The sequence below is a fragment of the Neopsephotus bourkii genome, unplaced genomic scaffold (assembly GCF_033783945.1).
Source record: "Neopsephotus bourkii isolate Nb327-2 ecotype Australia unplaced genomic scaffold, CSIRO-AGI_Nbou_v1 NB_271, whole genome shotgun sequence".
In the NCBI taxonomy this organism is placed as follows: Eukaryota; Metazoa; Chordata; class Aves; order Psittaciformes; family Psittacidae; genus Neopsephotus; species Neopsephotus bourkii.
In genome coordinates, this window is record NW_026900780.1 from 1 (window position 1) to 22,457 (window position 22,457).

Sequence of the window (22,457 nt, forward strand, 5' to 3'; positions counted from 1 at the left end):
ATGAGCTCTTAGGCAGAAGCTATTCCCTGTGAGGGTGCTGAGGCGCTGGCACAGGGTGCCCAGAGAAGCTGTGACTGCCCCATCCCTGGCAGTGTTCAACGCCAGCCCCCCGCCCCCCACCCACTTCCCCGCGCCCCTCCCCCTTCCATTGCCCCGCCCCTTTTTGCTCCTCCCCCTCCCCTCTTGTCCCTCCCCCCCCATCCCTATTGGGCTCCTGGATGGGGGTGGGGCCCCATTCCTGATGTGTTGACGGGAGGGGGGAGGGGGATGTGGAGGTGTAGGGACCCATAGAGCCCCATAGGGACCCATAGCGCCCCACATCGCCCCCCTGTGCCCCATAGGATGGGCTGCTGACGGAGGCCGAGGTCCTGGCCAACTGGGAGATGTTCGTGGGGAGCCAGGCCACGAACTATGGGGAGGACCTGGAGCAGCCCCACGATGAGCTCTGAGCCCTATGGGGCCCATGGAGCCCTATGGGGAACGTGGAGCCCTATGGGGCATGTGGAGCCCTATGGGGCACCGGAACTACCTATGGGGTGCATGGAGCCCTGTGGGGCACCTGGATCCCTGTGGGGCACATGGAACCCTATGGGGAACGTGGATCCCTATGGGGCACATGGAGCCCTATGGGGCAGCGGAACCACCTATGGGGCACATGGAGCCCTATGGGGCGCGTGGACCCCTATGGAGCACATGGACCATTATGGGGCGCATGGAGCCCTATGGGATACTGGGACACACTGTGGGGCACACAGATCCCCATGGACCCCTATGGGGCGCATAGATCCCTATGGGGCACTGTTGTGCCGGAGGTGGGGGGTGTGGGGGTGTGACCCTTGTGCACTCAATAAACCTTTACCCCTCCCCCCATCGATGACGTCGCCCCCAAATGACGTCACCACCTCAATGACGTCACTGCTTTATTCCTTCCCATATAAAAACATAACTTATGAAAGGGGGGGGTGCGGGGGGGGAGGGGAGAAGAGCAGGACCCACCCATCCCCCACCCCATCATGGGGGGGCGGGAGGGGAAAACCAATAACAGTGACCCCTCCCCACATAAGAATAAAGGGGACCCAATGGGGACCCCCCATGGTAGTGATGGGGGGAGGGGGTGTAGTTGAAGCCCCCAGCCCCACACTGAATGGGGGTGATGGGGGGAGGTTTTGGGGTCCCCCCTCTCATTTTGGGGGTGTTACCCCCTTTTTTGGGGTCCCCCTCCCATTTTTGGGGTTTCCCCTCCCATTTTTGGGGTGCTCCCCCCCATTTTGGGGTCCCCCCCGTTTCGGGGTCCCCCCTCCCCCGTTTTGGGGTCCCCCCTAACGCATGCGGTAGTCGGTGGAGCAGGAGAGCTCGCAGAGCTGCCCCTTGAAGTCCAGGTCAATGGTGAAGTCCAGGTCGCGCTATGGGGCAGAGGGGGGGCAGGGAGGTTATGGGGTGGGGGGGGGTCCCCAACATTGACCCCAATCAGGGCCCGCCCCTTGGCCCATGGAGTTCCCTCTATAGGTAAAAGGGAGCTCCCCCCGTGTCCCCCCCCATTGATCCCCACTGTTCCCATTGAGCCTCATGGTTCCCCATTGACCCCCATTGGCCCCATTGACCACCACTGTTCCCATTGGTTGCCATTGACCCTTATTGATTGACCACCACTGTTCCCATTGATTCCCATTGCCCACCATTGTTCCCATTATCCCCATTGTTCCCATTATCCCCATTGATCCTCACGGTTACCACTGATTCCCATTGTCCCCATTGACCCTCATTGTTTCCATTCATCCCCATTGCCCACCATTGTTCCTATTGATCCCCATTGACCCCCACTGTCCCCAATGTGCCCTCCACTGCCTCCACTGCCCCACTGTCCCCCATTGCCCCCCATCACCCCCATTACCCCATAGCCCCCCATAGCCCCCATTACCCCATAGCCCCCCCCGTCTCACGTTGTTCTTGGCATTGGGCCTCACGCTGATGGTCCCGAAGATCTCCTCCCCGCTCTTGACGGTCAGGTAATCCTCCATGTAGAACACGGTCTGCTTCCAGTGCGTGTACGGGGACTCCGGGCCTGGGGGCGGAGCCACGCTGGGGGCGGGGCCACGCTTGGGGGCGGGGCTGCGCTTGGGGGTGGAAGCTGCGCTTGGGGGCGGAGCCACGCTTGGGGGGGGAGCCGCGCTTGGGGGCGGAGCCGCGCTTGGGGAGGGGAGCCGCGCTGGGGGGCGGAGCTGCGCTTGGGGGGGCGGGAGCTGCGCTTGGGGGGGGGGGAGCCGCGCTTGGGGGTCAGGAACCCCCCTATGGGGAGCAGGACCCACACTTGGGGGGCAGGAACCCCCCTATGGGGCAATGCATCCCCCCCTGCTATGGCACAATGGAACAACCCAAAGCTGCTCCCCCTTGCCGCCATCCCCAGGCCTGCCATGATTGGTCCCTCACCTTTAGCCCCGCCCCTTAGAACACTGTGATTGGCTGCTCGCCCCAATTCACACCCCTTAGGCACACAGTGAGTGGCTGCTGGCCTGATCCCCACCCCTTGCAGTGATTGGCTGCTCGCCCCAATCCCCAACCCTTTGGGCGTGCAGTGATTGGCTGCTTCCCGAGCTCCACCCCGTAGGCACACCCTGGTTGGCTACTCACCCCGATCCCTGTTCCTTAGGTGTGCAGTGATTGGCTGCTTGCCCCAGTCCCCCCCTCTTAGGCACCCTGCCCCCTAGGGACTGGTCCCTCCCCTTTCATTATCACCCTTTAGGTGTGCAGTGATTGGCTGTTTGGCCTGCTCCCTGCGCAGTGATTGGCCGCTCGCCCCGAGCTCCACCCCCTAGACGCGCAGTGATTGGCCGTTCGCCCCGCTCCCTGCGCAGTGATTGGCCATTTGCCCTGAGCTCCACACCCCGTAGACGTGCCCTGATTGGCTGCTCGCCCTGCTCCCCGCCCCCTAGGCACGCAGTGATTGGCTGCCCGCCCCGCTTCCCGCCCCCTAGGCGCGCCCTGATTGGCCGCTCACTGGTGGAGAAGCCGGTGCGCTTGTGGCAGCGCGTGAACTCGATGTTGAAGTAGGCGACGAGCGCGTGGACGTAGTCGTTGCGCTTCACCTGCAGGCAGAAGGGGGCCGTGAAGCTCAGGTCCTCCGGCTTCACCGAGGCAAGGTCCACCTCCTGCCATAGAGACACCATAGAGAACATAGAGTGACCATAGAGATACCATAGAGACACCATAGAGACACCATAGAGAGAGCAGAGAGAGGGGCCGTGAAGCTCAGGTCCTCCGGCTTCACCGAGGCAAGGTCCACCTCCTGCCATAGAGACACCATAGAGAACATAGAGTGACCATAGAGATACCATAGAGACACCATAGAGACACCATAGAGAGAGCAGAGAGAGGGGCCGTGAAGCTCAGGTCCTCCGGCTTCACCGAGGCAAGGTCCACCTCCTGCCATAGAGACACCATAGAGAACATAGAGTGACCATAGAGATACCATAGAGACACCATAGAGACACCATAGAGAGAGCAGAGAGAGGGGCCGTGAAGCTCAGGTCCTCCGGCTTCACCGAGGCAAGGTCCACCTCCTGCCATAGAGACACCATAGAGAACATAGAGTGACCATAGAGATACCATAGAGACACCATAGAGACACCATAGAGAGAGCAGAGAGAGGGGCCGTGAAGCTCAGGTCCTCCGGCTTCACCGAGGCAAGGTCCACCTCCTGCCATAGAGACACCATAGAGAACATAGAGTGACCATAGAGATACCATAGAGACACCATAGAGACACCATAGAGAGAGCAGAGAGAGGGGCCGTGAAGCTCAGGTCCTCCGGCTTCACCGAGGCAAGGTCCACCTCCTGCCATAGAGACACCATAGAGAACATAGAGTGACCATAGAGATACCATAGAGACACCATAGAGACACCATAGAGAGAGCAGAGAGAGGGGCCGTGAAGCTCAGGTCCTCCGGCTTCACTGACGCGAGATCAACCTCCTGTAACCATAGAGACATAGAGAGACACCACAGAGTGACCATAGAGATACCATAGAGACCATAGAGAGACAGAGAGAGAGCATAGAGAGGGGCCATAGAGAGGGGCCATAGAGAGGGGCCATAGAGAGGGAGCATAGAGAGGGGCCATAGAGAGGGAGCATAGAGAGACCATAGAGAGACCATAGAGAGACCATAGAGAGACATAGAGACCATAGAGAGACCATAGAGAGACCATAGAGACCATAGAGAGACATAGAGAGACCATAGAGAGACATAGAGACCATAGAGAGACCATAGAGAGACCATAGAGACCATAGAGAGACCATAGAGAGAGCATAGAGAGACATATTTTGTGGCTTGTTACAGTAATGATTCTGGTACTGGTGACAGGATGCTATAACTGTGTTATTAACTGTTGTTTGCTTGGTTGAATTTAAGTCTCTGTCTTTGTCTCAAGTGTTGTAACTGTGTGGAGTATGTCTGGGGATCCCATCTGTGTGTGTGTGAATGTGAGATTGATAATGGAAAATCAGCAGAGTGAAGAGATCTTGAAAAAGAATCCTTTTGGGTGCATTTTGGCACACTGGAAAAAACTTGGAGGGTCTCCTGGGGGCTTGGTAAATAAGAAAATATTGGTAAAATATTGTAACCAATGGTGGCACTTTGTATACTTTGGAAGATCAGGAAAAATGGCCTAAAAATGGAACTCTGAACTATAATACATTGTTACAATTAATGTTGTTTTAAGGGGGCAAGGAAAATGGGATGAAGTAATGTATGCAGATACGTTTTTCACTTTAAGAAATCACACAGAGTGACAGACTGAATGCAAAATTAATATAGCTCCGCCAGATTCCTTAATTTTGGCTTTGGAAAAGGACAGGGAAAAACTGAAAGTTACGCTGGAGATGCTCAGCCTCTGATATTGGGGAAAGATGTTTAAAGTTAAAAAACAGTAATCAGGAACATAAGGTGGAAAATCACGTACTACAGGTACCTCCGAGAGGAGCACCCTCTGCCTCTGTCCTATCTGATATTGATAAGGAGGAAGAGATTTCTGTCACTGGCAACCAGCGGCACATCCACATTCAGAGTTAAGAAGGGGTTAAACCAGAAGCGCCGTTGCAGAGGCAGGCACCTGCAGGCCCTGCAGAGCAGGGGGAGCTGCTGTGAGAAAAAGAAAAAAAAAAAAAAGGAAAACCAAGGGGGAAAGGAGGGGAGCTCGAGCAGCTCCAGTGTTTGAGCGTGGGAGGAGGGATGTCTGCAGGAGGTGGGGGAGTGGGCTCTTCTCTTCTGTGGGACCGGACCGGTGTGCGTGCTATGGGGGGTTTTGGACGCTGGAAGTGAGACTGCCTGGGGAGGGCAGTGCCATGGAGTGGCTCCGGTGACTGAACTGGAACTAAACTGACGGGGACCTGGGGAATCTACCCTAGCAGATCCACTGGTTACATTAAGACTATGAACTAGGGGAAATAAAGTGGAATTTTAGTGGATACAGGAGCAACTTATTTGGTGTTAAATCAGAGAGAAAAGAATTCGTTACAGATGTGGGAGCTACTGGCCACCAAGGAAAAGAGAAAAAAAAAAAAAAGGCATTCTTTTTGGAACCTTTAAAGTACAAATTGGGAAAACAAATCGGAATGCATAAATTTTTATGCATGCCAAATTCTCTAAAATCTTTGTTAGGGCGAGAAGCAACATTTAAAGAAGGCAAAATGGAATTCAGAGTTAAAAACAATTAATTGCAGTTTTGAGTTTAATTCAACAGAAAAGCAAAAAGGAGAACCTCCCTGAAATAGAAGAAATCCTTAATCAGGTGTATGTGGGAGTATGGGCACCTGAAGTTCCAGGTAAGGCGAAAAATGCTTTGCCTGTTATAGTGGAAATAAAAAGGGGGGGCCTGCCCAGTTCGAATAAAACAGTATCCTCTAAGAGTACAAGATAGAAGGGGAATTAAAGAAATAATTGATAAATTTTTAAGATATGGGTTATTAGTGGAATGTGAATCGGAGTATAATACTCCTATCTTACCAGTAAAGAAAGCAGATGGGAAAAGCTATAGGCTAGTTCAAGATTTGAGGGCAATAAATAAAATAGTGGAGGACATCCACCCTGTGGTGGCTAATCCATATACGTTATTGACCAAACTAAAATTAAATCAGAAATGGTTTGCCGTCCTGGATTTAAAGGACGCTTTCTTTTGCTTACCATTAGCCAAAGAAAGCCAAAATTTATTTGCTTTCGAATGGGAGAATCCTGACAGAGGAAGAGAAACTCAATTAACTTGGACAGTATTGCCTAAAGTGTTAAAAAAAAAACAGTCCAACTATTTTTTGAAATCAGCTAGCATGAGAACTAGAATCATGGAAGCCACCTACTCAAATGGGACTCTGTTACAATATGTGGATGACCTGTTAATTGCTACAGAAACAAAGGAAGAATGTATCAAGTGGACAGTGGAATTGTTAAATTTTCTGGGACTGAATGGTTATCGGGTATCCAGACAAAAGGCGCAACTAACCCAAACCCAAGTTTCCTACCTAGGATATGAAATAACAGGAGGACAGAGAGAACTTGGAACTGCTAGAAAAGAAGCCATTTGCCAGACTCCAAGACCAGCGACCGTCAAGGAGCTCCGGACATCCCTGGGAATGACCGGATGGTGCAGGCTTTGGATCCATGATTATGGTGTTCTGGTAAGACCCCTATATGAACTGTTGAAAGGAAACTCTCCCTCTTTAGAATGGACTGATACAGCAGAAGGGGTTTTTAGAAATGTAAAACCAGAGCTAATGAGAACTGCAGCTCTGTGACTCCTGGATGTGACTAAATCCTTTTGGCTATATTCCTGTGAAGAGCAAGGAATAGCTTTGGGGGTCCTTGCTCAAAAACTAGGACCCTACAGAAGGGCAGTGGCCTATTTTTCAAAACAGCTGGATGAAGCGAGCAAAGGATGGCCCAGATGCCTAAAAGCTATGGCAGCAGTTATCACAAATATTAAAGAGGCTTGCAAATTTACTTTGGGACAAAAGATTACTGTACTAGTGTCCCATGTGGTATCAGTAGTCCTGGAGCAGAAAGGAGCCCACTGGTTATCTCCTTCACGTTTTTTTAAATACCAGGCCACCACTGTAGAACAGGATGATACAGAAATTGTGGTCACTAACGTTGTGAATCCAGCATCCTTTTGCAGGAACAATTGACAGAACCACTAACACACAACTGCTTGACCACCATGGAGACTGTATATTCAGGCCGACCAGACTTGAAAGAAAAACCTCTGGAAGATGGTGATCCTTGGTTTACTGATGGTAGTAGCTTCATGAAAAATGGTAAATGAAAGGCAGGATATGCAGGAAATTCTACAATTACTGGAAACTGTTCAGCTACCTGAAGAAGTAGCTGTTATGTACTGTAAAGTGCATCAACAAGGTGGCTCTGATCAAGAAATTGGAAATAATTTGGCCAATTTTGAAGCCAAACGAGCAGCTGAACAATTTCAAATCATGTCCTTAATCCCTGATGGCAAACTAACAATTGAAAAATCTAAACCTAGATATTCAAAAGAGGATAGAAAATTGATTGAGGATCTAAGGGGACAGGAAAATAAAGAGGGTTGGGCTCAAATACCTGATGGTCCAATTGTAATCCCCTATAACCAGCTCTGGATGTTAGCTCAGGAAGAACATAATAAAACTCATTGGGGTAGCAACTCTTTGTATAAATATTTAGACAAACAAATTGTAGGAGGGAATCTACGCACCACGGTTCAATGAGTGACAAAACAATGTCAGCTATGCCTTAAGAATAACCCTAAAACTGGAAACAGAAATCAAACTGGGACAACTGGGAGAGGAAGTTATCCAGGACAGCAGTGGCAAATAGACTTTTCTGAGTTACCAAGAGAAGGGGGCTATCGATACTTGTTGGTGCTAACAGATACTTTTCCAGGCTGGCCACAAGCATTCCCCTGTAGGATAAATAACGCAAGACAGGTGATTAAAACCTTATTAAATGAAATAATGCCTCGTTTTGGGGCACCAGCGGTGATTTCTTCCGACACTTTAGTGCCAAATTGTTACAAGAAATTAGCAAACAATTAGAAACTGATTGGCAGCTGCATGCTCCACACAGGCCTCAGGCAGTGGGCAAGCAGAGAAGATGAACCATCTGATTTAACAACACACTGGTAAAATATGTCAGGAAACGGATTTATATTGGTGCCAGGCATTGCCACTGGCTCTGTTAAGGATTCGAACTAGACCCCGGTCAGAAGAAGAGGTTAGCCCATTTGAGATTCTGTATGGAAGCCCGGATCAGTCCAGTTTAAAGGAGAGAGCCTTCAGGAAGTGGGAGAAGGCTATCTCCGACAGTTCCTGATCAATCTGGGAAAGCAGTTGGAGGAGATAAATAAGAGAACAGTAGGGACCAGAGCCCGAGGTTTGGATTATCCCATTCACCCGTTCAGGTCTGGAGACTGGGTTTGTGTTAGGAATTATTCAGGAGATGCTCTAGAGGAGAAGTGGAGCGGACCGTATTGGATATTATTGACCACCTGTACAGCAGTGAAGATAAAGGAACAGCCTGCTTGGATACATTATTCAAGAGTAAAGCAAGCACCAGAGCCAGAGAAGACGGGGGGGATCGAACCTTCAGTACCCTTGCGTATGAAATTGCGTCGGTCATAATTTGGGCTCATGATAACTGGCCACAAGCTTGGGACCAGAGCTTACACCTGAAATCAGTGCAGAATATTACTCATGTTTTAATGGTAGTGACTGTTGGGTGCGTGCACAGTTGCCTAAATCAGGAGAAAGCCTGGATCTCCCATTAACTGGAGTTCCAATTCCTAACACTGTCTCATGGACAATCTGTGGGTGAACACCAGCGATCTGTATTCGAAGGAAAGGTTGACATTTGGAAGAGTTAATCCTAATGGAGATAACAAATATTACACCTGTGCACAAAGGTGTGTTACACCAGAAACCAGGGTAAGGAAGTTTGCTTGGTTCAATGCCACAGATGTAGGTCACCATTCAAACTGCAATCATGCTGTTACTATAGATGGTATCGTAGTTCAATGGGGCCCGTTCCTAAAGGGAAAGGGTGGTATTGGCTATGGGGAAAAATGCTTCTAAGACTCTGCCCCCCAACTGGAAGGGGGCATGCACCTTAGGTGCTGTAATACCCAATTTCACTATTATTGACAGGTACCCCTCTGGGACCTGGGTTAGAGGTTTTGCTGAACGGATTCAACGGGGGTTTAATCCTATTATTGAGCAGCACACCGCATCTCATGGCTTTGTAAGAGGGCTCAGTCCATCTTGGGGAGCAAGTGAATGAGAGAAGGCAACTGGAAACATCTCAGCAGCCACAGAGGAAATGGGAAGCAAAAACATTGATATAATCCAGGCAGAACAACAAGAGATAACCCGCCTGTCGAACAGCATTACCAAACCGAATGGCTCTAGGCATGTTACTGGCATCACAAGGAGGGGTTTGTTCCATAACCCATGAAAGCTGTTGTTCCCATATAGACCAAAGCGGCAGAATTGAGACAGATCTGGAGGAATTTGGCAACAAACTAAGATATTTCATGAAATGGCCACGGGTGGCACCTCCTGGGGTTCACTTCATGGTTCCCCGCTCTCTCCTGGCTGAGGGAACTGGTTGCAGGGATACTGGTGTTAACTGCTCTAATATTGATTACTCGTGGTGTGATTCAGTGCTCCCTCGGGTGTTGTAAACGGTCCAGGACAGATTATGAAGAGTGGAAAGGGATGGAATTGAGCAGCAAGTAGAAACAGGAAACTATTTCAAAAAGACTTTTGATGGTGACTGTAATATACAGAAAAGAAAAGAGCGTTGCAAAAGATTTGCAAAAGGACAGAAAGGGGGGAGTTGAGGCAAGGGGGGCACGGAATTACAAGATGGGGTATGGAAATCTTTAGCAGTAGCTTTCAGTAGTGTTAAGTTTGACGGCTTTGGAACAGCAGCAATGGGAAATGACTGAGGTGCAGGGCACACAGAGAAAAATACAGAGAGAGTGCAGCTAGAGAACATAGTGAGAATTCTCACGGGATAAATCGCTATGGTTGACACAGCTTTCAGCAAAACCAGCCTGGAAAACAGGGCGCAGGGATAAGGGGGACCTGGGAACCGCAGGGGTCCAGGATGGGCTGCAGTTGAGCTAACTGGTAAGTAGGAGGATGGGAGGATTATTATGTCTGTGGTGCTAACGAACCCATTAAACTGGTCTGAGCATCCACTGCGCGTGCTTCAGAGGCTGCCAGAGGTGATGAAGATCGTTGGAGGAAGGAACCGACCCTCATAGACCAGCACCACAATTCTGTGCGCATGCGGGGAGCTCTCTGCATAATGATGGAATCCATACGTAGCCTCATGAATATGTATGGATGCCCAGGGGCTATAGAAGGGTGGCTTGTATAGCAATAGGGGACACACGTTAGGAGGAGTTATCCCCGTGTCCCCCGGCGCCGCAATAAGGAATACCTGCTTGTCAGCTGGAAAACTGTCCGAATCAATGGAGATACACTATAGAGGGACCATAGAGACGCCATAGAGAGACAGAGTGGCCATAGAGACACCATAGAGAAACCATAAAGTGGCCATAGAGAGCACAAAAGACCATACAGAGACCATAGAGACCACAGAGAGAGACCATAGAGACACATAGAGACAGCATAGAGCAGCCATAGAGAGACACCATAGAGAGACCACAGAGAGGCCCCATAGAGCCCCACACCACCCCATAGAGCCCCATAGCGCCCCACAGCCCCCACCTTGATGAGGCAGGCGTTGGTCACGAGCTGCTTGGGGTCCACGACGTCCACCAGGGGCTCCTTGATGGCCACGTCCTTGATGCAGGACATGTCAAAGCCATAGACGTTCTCCCACCCTAGAGATGTGTGGGGCAGGGGGCGTCAATGGGGCCAGCCCCATAGAGATGTGTGGGGCAGGGGGTGTCAATGGGGCCGGCCCCATAGAGATGTGTGGGGCAGGGGGAGTCAATGGGGCCGGCCCCACGGCGAGCGCCCCCTGGTGGATGGGAGGAATGAACCCCCCCCCATTGCTTACAATGGATCTTGTAGTCCTTGTACTGCCGGTCCTCAATGGCCGTCACGTAGAGGGTGGCGCGGTCGGGGAAGATGAGGCCATCGGGGATCTATGGGGCACAAGGGGAGCTATGGGGCAGGCTATGGGGCACAGGGGGGGCTATGGGGCATAAGGGAGCACAATGGGTTCTATGGGGCACAGGGGGCTATGGGGCACAAGGGGAGCTGTGGGGCACAGGGGGAGCTGTGGGGCACAAGGGGGGCTATGGGGCACAAGGGGGGCTATGGGGCACAAGGGGGGCTATGGGGCACAAGGGGGCTGTGGGGCACAAGGGGGCTGTGGGGCACAAGGGGGCTGTGGGGCACAAGGGGGCTGTGGGGCACAAGGGGGGCTATGGGGCAGCCCCACTGACCAGCCACTTGTCCCGGGCATAGATGACCGTGTTCAGCATGGACTCCTAGAACAGGCAGTAGCCATAGGGCTCTATGGGGCAGGCTATGGGGCAGCCCCACTGACCAGCCACTTGTCCCGGGCATAGATGACCGTGTTCAGCATGGACTCATAGAACAGGCAGTAGCCATAGGGCTCTATGGGGCAGGCTATGGGGCAGCCCCACTGACCAGCCACTTGTCCCGGGCATAGATGACCGTGTTCAGCATGGACTCATAGAACAGGCAGTAGCCATAGGGCTCTATGGGGCAGGCTATGGGGCAGCCCCACTGACCAGCCACTTGTCCCGGGCATAGATGACCGTGTTCAGCATGGACTCATAGAACAGGCAGTAGCCATAGGGCTCTATGGGGCAGGCTATGGGGCAGCCCCACTGACCAGCCACTTGTCCCGGGCATAGATGACCGTGTTCAGCATGGACTCATAGAACAGGCAGTAGCCCATCCACTCGCTGATGATCACGTCCACCTTGGCCACCGGCAGCTCCACCTCCTCCACCTTGCCCTTGATGATGGAGATCACTGGGAGAGAGGGGAAGGGGTTAGGAAGGGGTTAGGGGGCGGCTATGGGGCGCTATGGGGCAGTTATGGGGCACTATGGGGCCCTATGGGGCAGTTATGGGTTGCTATGGGGCAGTTACTGGTCACTATGGGTCTCTATGGGGCAGTTATGGGTCGCTATGGGGCAGTTACCGGGCGCTATGGGGCAGTTATGGGGCGCTATGGGTCGCTATGGGGCAGTTACCGGGCACTATGGGGCAGTTAGCAGTCACTATGGGGCGGCTATGGGGCAGTTACAGGTTACTATGGGGCGCTATGGGGCAGTTGTGGGTCGCTATGGGTCACTATGGGGTGCTATGGATCAGTTACAGGTCGCTATGGGGCGCTATGGGGCAGTTAGCAGTCACTATGGGGCACTATTGGGCAGTTACTGGTCACTATGGGGCGCTATGGGGCAGTTATGGGTCACTATGGGGCGCTATGGGGCAGTTATGGGTCGCTACGGGGCACTATGGGGCAATTACCGGTCACTATGGGTTGCTATGGGTCGCTATGGGGCAGTTACGGGTCGCTATGGGCCAGTTATGGGTCGCTATGGGGCGCTATGGGGCAGTTATAGGTTGCTATGGGGCGCTATGGGTCGCTATGGGGCACTATGGGGCAGTTATGGGGCGCTATGGGTCGCTATGGGGCGCTATGGGGCAGGCTCTCACCATGATCCAGTTTATTGGCTTTGATGATCTTGACGGCGTAGTCGGAGATGCTCGAGCACTCGATCTGGGGGGGAACAGGGGGGGTGAGACCCACAGCGGCCCCATAGAGCCCCATAGAGCCCCATAGAGACCCCTCAGCCCCCTATTGCCCCTTTAAGACCCCACAGACCCCCTTTAAGACCCTATAGGACTCCCATAGGCACCTTTAAACCCCATAGAAGCCCATAGGACCCACACAGACCCCCTTTAATCCCCCATAGGACCCCTATAGACCCCTTTCAGCCCCCATAGGACCTCCACAGACCCCCTTTAAGCCCCTATAGGACCTCTTAGGACCCTCATAGCATCCCTTTTAAGACCCCATAGGTCCCCCTTTAATCCCCCATAGGACCCCCATAGCCCCACATTTAAGCCCCCATAGAACCCCCATAGCACCCCTTTTAAGCCCCCATAGGACCCCACAGAACCCCCTTTAAGCCCCCATAGGACCCCCACAGCACCCCTTTTAAGCCCCCATAGGATCCCCATAGCCCCACCCTTTAACCCCCCATAGAACCCCATAGACCCCCATTGACCCCCCATAGACCCCCATTGACCCCCCTTACCCCAATGACCCCCAATGACCCCCATAGCCCCCCCTAGAGCCCCCCCTTACCCCAATGACCCCCATAGCCCCCCGGGCCCCCCTTACCCCAATGACCCCCATAGACCCCTTTAAGCCCCATAGTCCCCCATAGCCCCCCATAGGACCCCCCATAGCCCCCCCTCACCCCAATGACCCTCCTGGCGCCGGCCTTGGCGGCGAACATGCAGAGGATCCCGGTGCCGCTGCCCACGTCCAGCACGACCCGGTCCTTGAAGAGGTGGCGGTTGTGGAACATGGAGTTCCGGTAGGTGAGGGTGCGCACCTCGTCCTTGAGCATCTCCTGTGGGGTTTGGGGGGAAAAAAGGCGATTTTGGTAAAAATGGTTTTGGGGTGAAAAAAGGCGATTTTGGGAAAAATGGGTTTTGGGGTGAAAAAAGGCGATTTTGGGAAAAATGGGTTTTGGGGTGAAAAAAGGGGATTTTAGTAAAAATGGTTTTGGGGTGAAAAAAGGTGATTTTGGTAAAAATGGTTTTGGGTGAGAAAAGGTGATTTTGGTAAAGAGGGTTTTGGGGTGAAAAAAGGCGATTTTGGGAAAAATGGGTTTTGGGGTGAAAAAAGGTGATTTTGGTAAAAATGGTTTTGGGTGAAAAAAGGGGATTTTGGTAAAGAGGGTTTTGGGGTGAAAAACAGGGGTTTTGGGAAAGAGGCGGCTCTGGAACATGGAGTTCCGGTAGGTGAGGGTGCGCACCTCGTCCTTGAGCATCTCCTATGGGAACATCCCATAATGAGAAGGGAAACAGGGGGTTTGGGGTGAAAAAAGGGGATTTTGGTAAAGAGGGTTTTGGGGTGAAAAACAGGGGTTTTGGGAAAGAGGCGGTTGTGGAACATGGAGTTCCGGTAGGTGAGGGTGCGCACCTCGGCCTTGAGCATCTCCTATGGGGACATCCCATAATGAGAAGGGAAACAGGGGGTTTGGGGTGAAAAAAGGGGATTTTGGTAAAGAGGGTTTTGGGGTGAAAAACAGGGGTTTTGGGAAAGAGGCGGTTGTGGAACATGGAGTTCCGGTAGGTGAGGGTGCGCACCTCGGCCTTGAGCATCTCCTATGGGGACATCCCATAATGAGAGGGGAAACAGCGGGTTTGGGGGGAAAAACAGGGGTTTTGGGAAAAATGGGTTTTGGGGTGCAAAAAGGTGATTTTGGTAGACATTTCTGGGGTGAAAAAAGTGGTTTTTTGTAAAAAGGGTTTTGCAGTGAAAAATGGGGTCTTTGAGTGAGAGGGGTTTGGGGTGAAAAAAAGGATTTTTGTAAAGACATTTTTGGGGCAAAAAAAGGTGATTTTGGTAAAGACTTTTGGGGTGAATAAAGTTTTTCTTCAGAAAGGTTTTCGGGGTGAAAAGAACCAGGTTTTTGGGCAGCAGGTTTTCAGAGCAAAAAAAGGGGGTTTTAGGGTGAAAAAGAGGGATTTTGGGAAAGAGGTTTTTTGGCTGAAAAAGTGGGATTTTGGGGTGAAAAAGGCTGATTTGGGGGTGAAAAAGGGCAAATTTGGGCAAAAAAGGGCAGTTTTGGGGTGAAAAGGGGCAGATTTGGGCAAAAAAGGGAGTGATTGGGGGAAAATGGAGGTTTTGGGGTGAAAAGGGGAAGTTTTGGGGTGAAAAAGGGCAGATTTGGGCAAAATACAGGGGGTTTGGGGGGAAAAAGGGCAGTTTTGGGCAAAAAAGGGCAGTTTTGGGGTGAAAAGGGGAAGTTTTGGGGTGAAAAGGGGCGGATTTGGGGTGAAAAAGGGCGGTTTTGGGGGAAAAAGGGGGTTTTGGGGTACCTCGTGGATGCCGAAGTGCGCGTAGGAGTCGAAGTAGTAATCCTTGGAGGTCATCTCCTCGGCGGGGGGCTTGGGGCTGGCGCTGGGGGGGCCGGAGACCTGGGGGGAGAGGGCCCATAGGGGTCAGTGGGGCAGGGAGCTCCTAGGGGTCTATGGGGAGGGGAGCTCAATGGGATCTATGGGGCAGGGAGCCCATAGGGATCAATGGGGCCGGGAGACCAATGGGATCTATGGGGCGGGGAGACCATTGGGGTCTATGGGGCGGGGAGACCATAGGGGTCTATGGGGCGGGGAGACCATAGGGGTCTATGGGGCGGGGAGACCATAGGGGTCTATGGGGCGGGGAGACCATAGGGGTCAGTGGGGCGGGGAGCCCATAGGGGTCTATGGGGCGGGGAGCTCATAGGGATCAATGGGGCGGGGAGACCATAGGGGTCTATGGGGCGGGGAGCCCACAGGCGTCAATGGGGCCGGGAGACCACTGGGGTCTATGGGGCGGGGGGGGAGGCCCCATGGCGGTCTATGGGGCGGGGGGGCGGCCCCATGGGGGTCTATGGGGCGGGGGGGGCGGCCCCATGGGGGTCTATGGGGGGGGGCTCTGTTATCGCGATAGGGCGTGCATCGTCCCCCCTCTATCGCGACAGGCCCCGCCCCTCCCCCCTCCCCTTTGTTCCCGCGCTGGCGGGAGCCGCGTGGCGGGGGCGGGGCTTGCGGGAAGGGGGGCGGGGCCCGGATCCCCACGTGCGTGTGGGGCCCCCCTCCAGCCCCATTGAGCCCCATAGAACCCCATAGAGACTGCACTGATCCCTATGGAGCCCCATAGAACCCCATTGGGCCCCACAGAGCCTCCATTGACTCCTATTGAGCCCCACAGAGCCTGCATTGATTCCTATAGAGTCCCACAGAGCCTCCATTGAGCCCCATTGAGCCCCACAGAGCCTCCATTGACCCCCATAGAGCCTCCACTGATCCCTATTGAGCCCCATTGATCCTCCATTGACTCCTATGGAGCCCCACAGAGCCTCCATTGACCCCTATGGAGCCCCACAGAGCCTCCATTGATCCCTATGGAGTCCCATAGACCCCTATTGAGCCCCACAGAGCCCCACTGAGTCCTATAGAGCCCCATAGAGTATCATAGTACCCTACAGAGCCCCATTGAGCCCCACTGAGCCCCATAGAGACTCCAGTAACCCCCATAGACGCTCACAGACCCCCCCCAACCCCATTACGGACCCCATAGAGCCCCCCCAACCACCCCAGTATAGGCCCCACAGAGCCCTATAGACGCCCCCCCACATAGAGGCCTCCGCGGCCCCAGTACGGGCCCCATAGGCCCCATAGAGACCCATAGAGACCCACAGCGCCCCATAGAACCCCATAGAGCCCCATAGCGCCCCATAGAACCCCATAGCGCCCCACAGAACCCCATAGGGACCCATAGGGACCCACAGAGCCCCACAGCGCCCCACAGAGCCCCATAGGCCCCGCTCACCTCCATGATGCAGTTCGTCGCCGCCTCCGCCATCTTGTCCGCGCCGCCTGCCCCCCCTCCCCTCACGCACCGTCACCGACCCCGCTCCTTTTATAGCGCGGGCGGAACCAGTCCCTCCCCCCTTGCCTCCTCATTGGCCGCCGCTCCCCGAGGCCGCGCCGCGATTGGTCCGCGCCCTTTGTCCATCAACGGCGCGGAACCCCGCCCATATCCATAGAGGGAGGGGACGCGGGGTGAGGGAGGAGCTGCGGCGCAGGCGCAGAGCGCCCCCTAGCGGCGCGGAGGACCCTCCCCTTTTACCCCATAGATCAATGGGAGCCCAATGGGTTTCTATGGGGCGTTTATTGAGCATAGGGGCCCCCCCCACAACCAGAAAAGGCCCGGATGTGGCCATTGGGGGGCAATGGAGGGGGGGTCACCAGGAGGGGACCCCAAAACGAGCCACCAGCGCCTGCTGAGCATCCAGGTCCTTCTGCACCTTGCGCCGCATGTAGAATATGGGGCAGTCCCGGCTATGGGGGGATATGGGGGTAATGGGGTGAGGGGGGTAATGGGGGTGATAGGGGGAATGGGGGTGAGGGGGGTAATGGGGGTGATGGGGGAATGGGGGTGATGGGGAATGGGGGGAATGGGGGTGATGGGGGCAATGGGGGTGAGGGGGGGTAATGGGGGTAATGGGGGCGATGGGGGTAATGGGGTAAAAGGGGGAATGGGGGGCAATGGGTTCAATGGGACTCAATGGGCTCAATGGATTCAATGGGACTCAATGGATCTCAATGGCTTTCAATGGGATCAATGGGACTCAACGGGTCTCAATGGCTCTCAATGGATCTCAACGGGTCTCAGTGGGTTCAATGGGATTCAGAGGGGCTCAGTGGCGCTCAATGGGCTCAGTGGGTGTCAATGGGTCCCAATGGGTATCAATGGGTGTCAATGGGATCAATAGGTGTCAATGGGTATCAGCGGGTCCCAATGGGTATCAATGGGTGTCAATGGGTCTCAATGGATCTCAACGGGTCTCAGTGGGTTCAATGGGATTCAGTGGGGCTCAGTGGCGCTCAATGGGCTCAATGGGTGTCAATGGGTGTCAATGGGTGTCAATGGTTCCCAATGGTTCCCAATGGGTGTCAATGGTTCCCAATGGGTCTCAATGGTTCCCAATGGGTATCAGTGGTTCCCAGTGGTTCCCCGTGGCCGCACCTGGTGCAGAGCACGTCCTGGTGCAGGGCGCTCTGGCACCGCTGGCACTGGCTCCAGAGGCGGGAGAAGCGCTGCTCCAGGGCCGCCAGGGCCCCCACCTGCAACAGCAACTCCCATAGACACAGAGGGACCCCATAGAGACCCCATAGAGACACATAGGGACCCCATAGAGCCCATAGAGACCCATAGAGACCCATAGAGACCCCATAGGGACCATAGGGACCCATAGAGACCCCATAGAGACCCCATAGAGACCATAGAGACCCCATAGAGACCATAGAGACCCCATAGAGCCCATAGAGACCCCATAGAGACCCCATAGAGACCCCATAGAGACACTATAGACCCCCCCGTAGACCCTATAGACACCAACACCCCTACAGACCCCATAAGCCCCCCCATAGACCCCATAGACCCACCTATAGACCACATAGGCTCCCCATAGACCCTACATACTCCCCCATAGACACCTCATAGACCCCATAGACCCTACAGACCCCCCTAGACACCCCATAGACCCCCCTATAGACCCCATAGGCCCCCATGACCCCCCATAGATCCATAGACCCCTATAAAGCCACCCATAGACCCCCCTATAGACCCCAAAGATGCCCCTATAGACCCCATAGACCCCTATAGAGCCCCCCATAGCCCCCCCCCTATAGCCCCCTATAGCCCCCACTGCCCCCCCATCACCTCCTTCTGGTAGAGCTCAGCCTGGCGCTGGCTGCAGAAATCACAGACGGCTCCTGGGAACAGAGATGGGGCAATGGGGGGCAGTTATGGGGCAATGGGGGGCAATGGGGGGCAATGGGGGGCAGTTATGGGGCAATAGGGGGCAATGGGGGGCAGTTATGGGGCAATGGGGGCAGTTATGGGGCAATGGGGGCAGTTATGGGGCAGTGGGGGGGCAGTTATGGGGCAATGGGAGCAGTTATGGGTCAATGGGGGTCAATGGGGGGGCAGTTATGGGGCAATGGGAGCAGTTATGGGGCAATGGGGGGCAATGGGGGGCAGTTATGGGGCAATGGGGGCAGTTATGGATCAATAGGGGGCAGTTATGGGGAAAGAGGGGGCAATAAAAGTGGCCATGGGGGACACTGGGGGGCAATGGGATGACTGGGAGGGAGGGGGGGGAAGCACGCAATGGGTCCCTATGGCGCCTGCCCCACAGCTCCCCCTAGCGGTGTCTCTATGGCATAGCCCAGCCTGGACGCTCCCATTCCCCTCTATGGGGGGGTTCCCCTGCCCTGTTCAATGGCTCCCTATGGGACCTGCCCCACAGCTCCCCCTAGCGGTGTCTCTATGGCATAGCTCAGGTGGGACGCTCCCTTTACCCTCTGGGGGGGAGTTCCCCTGCCCCGCTCAATGGCTCCCTATGGGGCTGCCCCACAGCTCCCCCCCTTACCGTGGTGCTGTAGCACGGCCCGGCACCCCACACACGTGCTGCGGCGCTTGGCGAAGGCCATGAGCCCCCCCCCGACCTGTGCCGTCAGCAGGGTCTTGCAGCGGGTGTGCTCCCCCCCTGTGGGGACACATGGGGGGCAATGGGGGGCACCCCACATTGGGGGCAATGGGGGGCACCCCCCCATTGGGTTATAAAGGGAAAGTTTGGGGCTATTTTGGGCTCCTTTGTGTCAATTTTGGGCTTTTTTTGGGTCACTTTGGAGTCATTTTTGGCCTGTTTTGGGTCATTTTTGGCCAATTTGGGGTCATTTTTGGCCTCTTTTGGGTCATTTTCGGCCTGTTTTGAGGCATTTTTGGCCGGTTTGGGTCATTTTGGGCCTGTTTGGGTCATTTTTGGCCTGTTTGGGTCATCTTGGGCATGTTTTGGTTCATTTTTGGCCTGTTTGGGGTGATTTCGGGGCTGTTTGGGGTGATTTCTGGCCAGTTTTGGGTGATTTCGGGGCTCTTTGGGTGATTTTGGCCTGTTTGGGGTGATTTCGGGGCTGTTTGGGTGATTTCGGGCCAGTTTTGGGTGATTTTGGGGCTGTTTTGGGTCATTTTTGGCCAGTTTGGTTCATTTTGGGCCAGTTTAGGGTGATTTCGGGGCTGTTTTGGGGTGATTTGGGCCCATTTTGGCCCTCTCCTCACTGAGCAGGACGCTCTCGGCGCGGCCCTCGCCCAGGATGGGCTCGAAGATGCGGAGCAGGGGCTTGGCGAGCTGATGCTGGAGGTAATAGAGGCTGTCAATGGGCAGGTTGTGCTCCAGGGCGTAGATGGGGTCCTGGGGGACACAGGCCATGGGTACCCCTCCATTGATCCCTATGGGACACGCTCCCATTGATCCCTATGGGACCCGCTCCCATTGACCCCTATGGGACCCGCTCCCATTGCTCCCTATGGGACCCGCTCCCCATTGATCCCTATGGGACCCGCTCCCATTGATCCCTATGGGACCCGCTCCCATTGATCCCTATGGGACCCGCTCCCATTGATCCCTATGGGACCCGCTCCCATTGACCCCTATGGGACCCGCTCCCATTGATCCCTATGGGACCCGCTCCCCATTGATCCCTATGGGACCCGCTCCCATTGATCCCTATGGGACCCGCTCCCATTGATCCCTATGGGACCCGCTCCCATTGACCCCTATGGGACCCTCTCCCATTGATCCCTATGGGACCCGCTCCCGATTGATCCCTATGGCACCCGCTCCCCATTGATCTCAATGGGTCCCGCCCCCCATTGTCCCCTATGGGTCCCGCCCCCATTGCCCCCTATGGGACCCGCTCCCATTGCCCCCTATGGGTCCCACCCCCATTGCCCCCTATGGGTCCCACTCCCCATTGCCCCCTATGGGTCCCACCCCCCATTGCCCCCTATGGACCCACCTCCGAGCGGGTGTAGGCGGCCTCCCCCTTGGCCCCACTGACGATGACGTAGGGGACGCGGTCCCCCAGGGCCGGGGCGCTGCCGGGGTCCCGCTGCCGCATCCTGGGGGGCAATGGGGGGCAATGGGGATCAATGGGGGGAACTACAGGGGGTGTCAATGGGCATGGCAATGGGGCTCTATGGGGATCAATGTGGGGCATCTATAGGGGTATTAATGGGGATCAGTGAGGATCAATTGGGATCACAATGGGGGTCTATGAGGGGCATCTATAGGGGGTGTCAATGGGGATCAACGGGGATGGCAATGGGGGTCTATGGGGATGGCAGTGGGGGGCATCTATAGGGGGTGTCAATGGGGATCAGTGGGGGTGGCAACGGAGGCCTATGGGGATGGCAATGGGGGTCTATGGGGATGGCAATGGGGGGCATCTATAGGGGGTGTCAATGGGGATCAATGTGGGGCATCTATAGGGGGTATCAATGGGGATCAATGGGGATGGCAATGGGTGTCTATGGGGGGCATCTATAGGGGGTGTCAATGGGGATCAATGGGGATGTCCATAGGGGATGTCCATAGGGGTCTATGGGGGATGTCCATATGGTTTTATGGGGGATGTCCATAGGGGTCTATGGGTCTCTATGGGGTCTCTATGGGGTCCCTATGGGGTCTCTATGGGGTCCCTATGTGTCCCTATGGGGCGCGCACCTCTGTGCCAGGCTCACGTGTGCCTGCGGCGCCGCGTACTCGGTGGCGGCCCTGGTGAGCTCCTTGGTGATGACGAGCTGGGAGAGGTCCAGGCGGTCACAGAGCAGGTCCGAGATCACTTCCTGTGCGTGCAGCACCGCCCCCTGCGGGTCCCTGCCAATGGGAGCACAGAGAGGGACCCTTAAGGACCAATGGGAACACAGAGAGGGACACATAGTGACCAATGGGAGCACAGAGACACATAGAGAGCAGGTCCGAGATCACTTCCTGTGCGTGCAGCACCGCCCCCTGCGGGTCCCTGCCAATGGGAGCACAGAGAGGGACCCTTAGGGACCAATGGGAACACAGAGAGAGACCCATAGGGACCAATGGGAACACAGAGACACATAGAGAGCAGGTCCGAGATCACTTCCTGTGCGTGCAGCACCGCCCCCTGCGGGTCCCTGCCAATGGGAGCACAGAGAGAGAACCATAGCGACCAATGGGAACACAGAGACACAGAACACAGAGAGACCCATAGAGAGCAGGTCCGAGATCACTTCCTGTGCGTGGAGCACCGCCCCCTGCGGGTCCCTGCCAATGGGAGCACAGAGAGGGACCCATAGCGACCAATGGGAACACAGAGAGGGACACATAGAGAGCAGGACCGAGATCACTTCCTGTGCGTGCAGCACCGCCCCCTGCGGGTCCCTGCCAATGGGAGCACAGAGAGGGACCCTTAGGGACCAATGGGAGCACAGAGAGAGAACCATAGGGACCAATAGGAACACAGAGAGACCCATAGAGAGACATTGGGACCCATAGGATCCCCATAGCGCTGCCCCATAGCGCACCGGTGCAGCAGGATGCGCTGCAGGCACGCAGTGACCAGGTTGGCCGCTAGGGGGCAGTTGTCCCCATGGCCCCCATAGCGCTGCCCCATAGCGCTGCCCCATAGCGCACCGGTGCAGCAGGATGCGCTGCAGGCACGCAGTGACCAGGTTGGCCGCTAGGGGGCAGTTGTCCCCATGGCCCCCATAGCGCTGCCCCATAGCGCTGCCCCATAGCGCACCGGTGCAGCAGGATGCGCTGCAGGCACGCAGTGACCAGACCCCCAGTGCAAAATCCCAT

The 22,457-nt window shown here is 55.0% G+C and overlaps 2 protein-coding genes across 2 annotated transcripts; both read right to left on the reverse strand.

Moving 5' to 3' along the window:
- Positions 1 to 1,305: 1,305 nt before the first annotated feature.
- LOC133208379 (protein arginine N-methyltransferase 1) lies at positions 1,306 to 16,657 on the reverse strand. The gene is made up of 10 exons (XM_061346226.1): positions 16,607 to 16,657; positions 15,112 to 15,210; positions 13,479 to 13,634; positions 12,709 to 12,772; positions 11,874 to 12,016; positions 11,067 to 11,154; positions 10,772 to 10,887; positions 2,996 to 3,146; positions 1,941 to 2,062; positions 1,306 to 1,403 (listed from the first exon to the last, which is right to left on the reverse strand). The coding sequence occupies exons 1-10, from the start codon at positions 16,637 to 16,639 to the stop codon at positions 1,320 to 1,322; spliced, it is 1,056 nt and encodes a 351-aa protein (XP_061202210.1). The 5' UTR covers positions 16,640 to 16,657; the 3' UTR covers positions 1,306 to 1,319.
- Positions 16,658 to 17,007: 350 nt separating this feature from the next.
- Positions 17,008 to 22,269, reverse strand: LOC133208378 (DNA polymerase delta catalytic subunit-like). The gene is made up of 8 exons (XM_061346225.1): positions 22,181 to 22,269; positions 21,348 to 21,500; positions 20,641 to 20,743; positions 19,901 to 20,033; positions 19,215 to 19,331; positions 18,503 to 18,555; positions 17,807 to 17,904; positions 17,008 to 17,118 (listed from the first exon to the last, which is right to left on the reverse strand). The coding sequence occupies exons 1-8, from the start codon at positions 22,267 to 22,269 to the stop codon at positions 17,022 to 17,024; spliced, it is 843 nt and encodes a 280-aa protein (XP_061202209.1). The 3' UTR covers positions 17,008 to 17,021.
- Positions 22,270 to 22,457: the final 188 nt, after the last annotated feature.